General features: G+C 41.2%; 1 protein-coding gene across 1 annotated transcript; it reads left to right on the top strand.

Annotated features, from left to right (window-relative positions):
- On the top strand, positions 1 to 2,900 carry LOC135336722 (uncharacterized). Its single transcript, XM_064532574.1, has one exon. It carries the CDS (start codon positions 418 to 420, stop codon positions 1,363 to 1,365), a length of 948 nt encoding a protein of 315 aa, XP_064388644.1. The 5' UTR covers positions 1 to 417; the 3' UTR covers positions 1,366 to 2,900.
- The last annotated feature ends 638 nt before the right edge of the window (positions 2,901 to 3,538 follow it).

Here is a 3,538-nt window from a genome sequence, read left to right as displayed (position 1 = left end):
ACCAAGTGTTGTCGACAACTAGAACCACAATGTCGTTTCAAATACCCACGTCCTGATCAACCCGAGTCTAAAATTACATTTGAAAGATACTACAATTCGTGCCACACTCACTACCAAACGCAATGATCCACGCGTAAACTCTCGAATTGGAGAGCAAACGTAGACCTGCAAATCATTATAGACAGTTTGGCGTGTGCTAGATACATGGCAAAATATGCCTCGAAAGGTGAACCACGTTCTCCATCATTGTCAGCAGTTTTTAAGTCGTGCATGGAAACACTACCAGACAATAGCCTCCCTACATCAGTTTTTCGTTCAGCAATGATTCGAGCTGTTGGGGAACGAGACTTCAGTGCTCAAGAAACTGCTCACTTACTACAAAGCCTCTTTGGTTAGCTCAGTTTCATTACAGTATCAATGACTGGAGATCGTCGTGTTGCAGAAAATTCACAAACTCATGAACTTGAAGTACAGCACTCAACGTTTGATCACTATGCTGCTCGTTCAAATCACTTGGACATTAACCTTATAGACTTTGCTTCAGAATTCTCTGTTTGCAATGGAGAACGTTCAAACCCTGTGATCATACGAGCTTTTCCTGTAAATCCTCATGGCGAACACTATTTTCTATACTGCAAGCACCAACTAGTAAAGTACAAGCCATGGCATTTAAATGTGTCTAATCTTTTGGATGAAGCAGATGACTGCGACGAAAGCTGGATAAGTCAGTACCACAGCTTCCTTACAACGGAGTCTGCAAGACAAACCATTCCTCACTTTTACCATGATCTACAGTTCTCTCAACAATGGGTTGATGGCAACACTAGTGATCCTGATAGCGAACATGATGATGACTACCATGACCAAGAGCTAGAACAATGGATGCAACTCTGCCAGCTTAACCCCCAGTTTATCACACCCCAAAATGAAACCGATTTCGATTGGGCAGCTGATGCCATTGGGCAGCTGATGGCAACTGGCATCAAAGAGGCTCCTGATTGGATATCCTCACAGCGTCGTCTTTCCACCGACCCTTCTCAATTGCAATCACCATGGCACAGGCAGCTTCCCACAGTAAATGTGCACACTCTAAACCCTAAGCAGCGTCATGCGTATGACATAATTTCTGATCATCAAACCCAAATACAAGCTGGTACCAACCCCGAACCCTTACATATGATAATTTCGGGAACAGCAGGAACAGGCAAGTCTTACCTAATTAATGCTTTGAATCAGCTACTTGGTGACTCTTGCATTCTTACTGGTACAACAGGTACAGCCGGTCTTAACATCTGTGGTATCACTCTACACTCTGCTTTGCAACTACCAATACAGAAACATTCCAAACGTGATCAAAGACTTTAACTCAAACTAACAGATAAACACTACTTGATCATTGATCAATGATAGGACAGAAAACCTTGGCGTGGGTTGACAAACGACTTCGGCAGGGAACTGGTAACCATTTTAGGTGGAATGTCAGTAATTTTATTGGGCGATTTCGGACAGCTCCCTCCAGTGCTTGACAAACCCATGTATGCTCAACCAACTTCAATCCATGACATAATATTTACCAGCAATTCAATAAGGTTGTCATTCTAGAGCAAGTCATACGTCAGAGTAGAGTGGAGTCGATCAGTCAATTCAGCAGCCCAAAATTTCCGTCAACTGTTATTGCGTCTCAGAAATGGCACCATCATCCACGACGACTGGTATCCAGGAAAAGACTTTTCGAAGAATATCACAGCCTTAAATCACCAGTCAAAGCAGCCATGGTATAATCACAAAGCTATCACCCATGAAGTCAGGCAAATACTTTGACGGTACGCTCGCAGACGATGATACTTCCCTTTGTTTTGTAGGCTTCAACACACTCAAACAACAAGAGATGGCGACCAACAAAGATGCAAACGTCGCTATCACTCTCAACAATTGCATGATCCAAAAGGCCAAGTTTGGGGAACAGTGGTGGTCACAAACTCAACAAAAGTTACGATGTCACCAAGGAAGTTTGCAAACCCAGCTGTACTAGTTATCCCCACAAGTCAAATCACTCTGGATTTTGTTCAAACTCTACAAAACTACCAACATGTTTCAGTAAAGGTCAAAGTTGCGAATGTTGACCCAAAGGTACAAGTTAAACCTGGGTACAAGTTAAACCTGGACTCTACAAACAAGACGTTGTGTCGAGTCACACTCTGGCAAGAACATTGGAAGAAGACACTTCGTATCAACTCGATAATTTTGTCATCAATTCTTTTGCTAATGTCAAGTACCTTTCCCCACAGAAGTCCGACTCTCCTTGTGACATTCACGCCATTGCAGACATTGGTACTGTAGACAACACTGAGCCATTATCGAGCAACACTGTCATTGCAAATGCAGAGGTCATGCAAATGCAGAGGTCACTGGAGTGTCATACATTGGAACACACAATGCATGTCTTTCATGCAAAGCAAAGGTGGATCCACTTAATGATGTCAGTACCAAATGTACCATGTCTATCGAAGTGTGACAAACAGCTATCTGCCAAGCTTGTGATCAGCACTCCAAACAGCAACTACACTCTCGTCGCTTTCTTGCCTATATCCTATGATCAGGAAAATAGCCGACGACGACACGATCACCAGTTTAACAAACAAACAAGAACTCACCACCACCCAAATTCTTATGGCTGACCCGTTTCAAGCTACATACACCCCAAACAAAATCATCAGTGATGTTTGCCAAACCTGAACAATTCGTAACTCTTACAATCCAATATAATAATTATCCTTGTTTCCCCCCCTTCATTTATCCTTATTCATTTATCCTTATCTTATTCATTCAATTTTTGTTCCACTTTCAAATATCATCATATTATAATCAATTCATTTCAATCAGAGCTTCCCGCGAGGCGCCTGCGTATATGTATACGTATGCCCTAGTATAGCTAAAATATCAGTAGTGTAAAAATAGAATTAGCAGTAATGAACAGTCTTTATGTGAGTTCATAGATCGTTCACCGATATAGTAATACATGTATATATCTTAGCACTTTTACATTCATATGATGTGAAAATCAAGCTTAGTCAAGCCTTTATACCATAATTATGATAGGCTGATCCTTAAAAAAAAATTTTGGATTTTATCTTTAAAATGATAAAAACGGGTGAGCGTAATAACTGTGGTTGTTATGGCAACCCTCTTTTTTACTCTTTCAGATTACGTTACCTAGAGTAGAGCACTAACTTGTTCACAGTGAGAAACTGAACAGTTGCAGGAATCGGTAAACTGAAGCTTTTATAATTTTAAGACGTCCTACATACACTATCGTCCTACATACACTATACAAAGTGAGGGAATAGCTAGTCCATTCTCTGGTTAACAAACCAGGTCTTCCTAGTCAAGAAATGAGGTCAAATTCTTGTAAGAGCCTGGCCTTTGTGTGTGCACATGCCAATCATGAGGTGCTTTAATTAAAGACAACAAAGAGTTACAAAGAACTCTCATTCAGCTCCTAGCTTTCCTGTAGACTTTACAACACTGCCATCACTGG

Source organism: Halichondria panicea, chromosome 5, assembly GCF_963675165.1.
Source record: "Halichondria panicea chromosome 5, odHalPani1.1, whole genome shotgun sequence".
Taxonomy (NCBI): Eukaryota; Metazoa; Porifera; class Demospongiae; order Suberitida; family Halichondriidae; genus Halichondria; species Halichondria panicea.
Note: the sequence above shows the minus strand (reverse complement) of the source record. Positions and strands in the feature narration are given on the sequence as shown.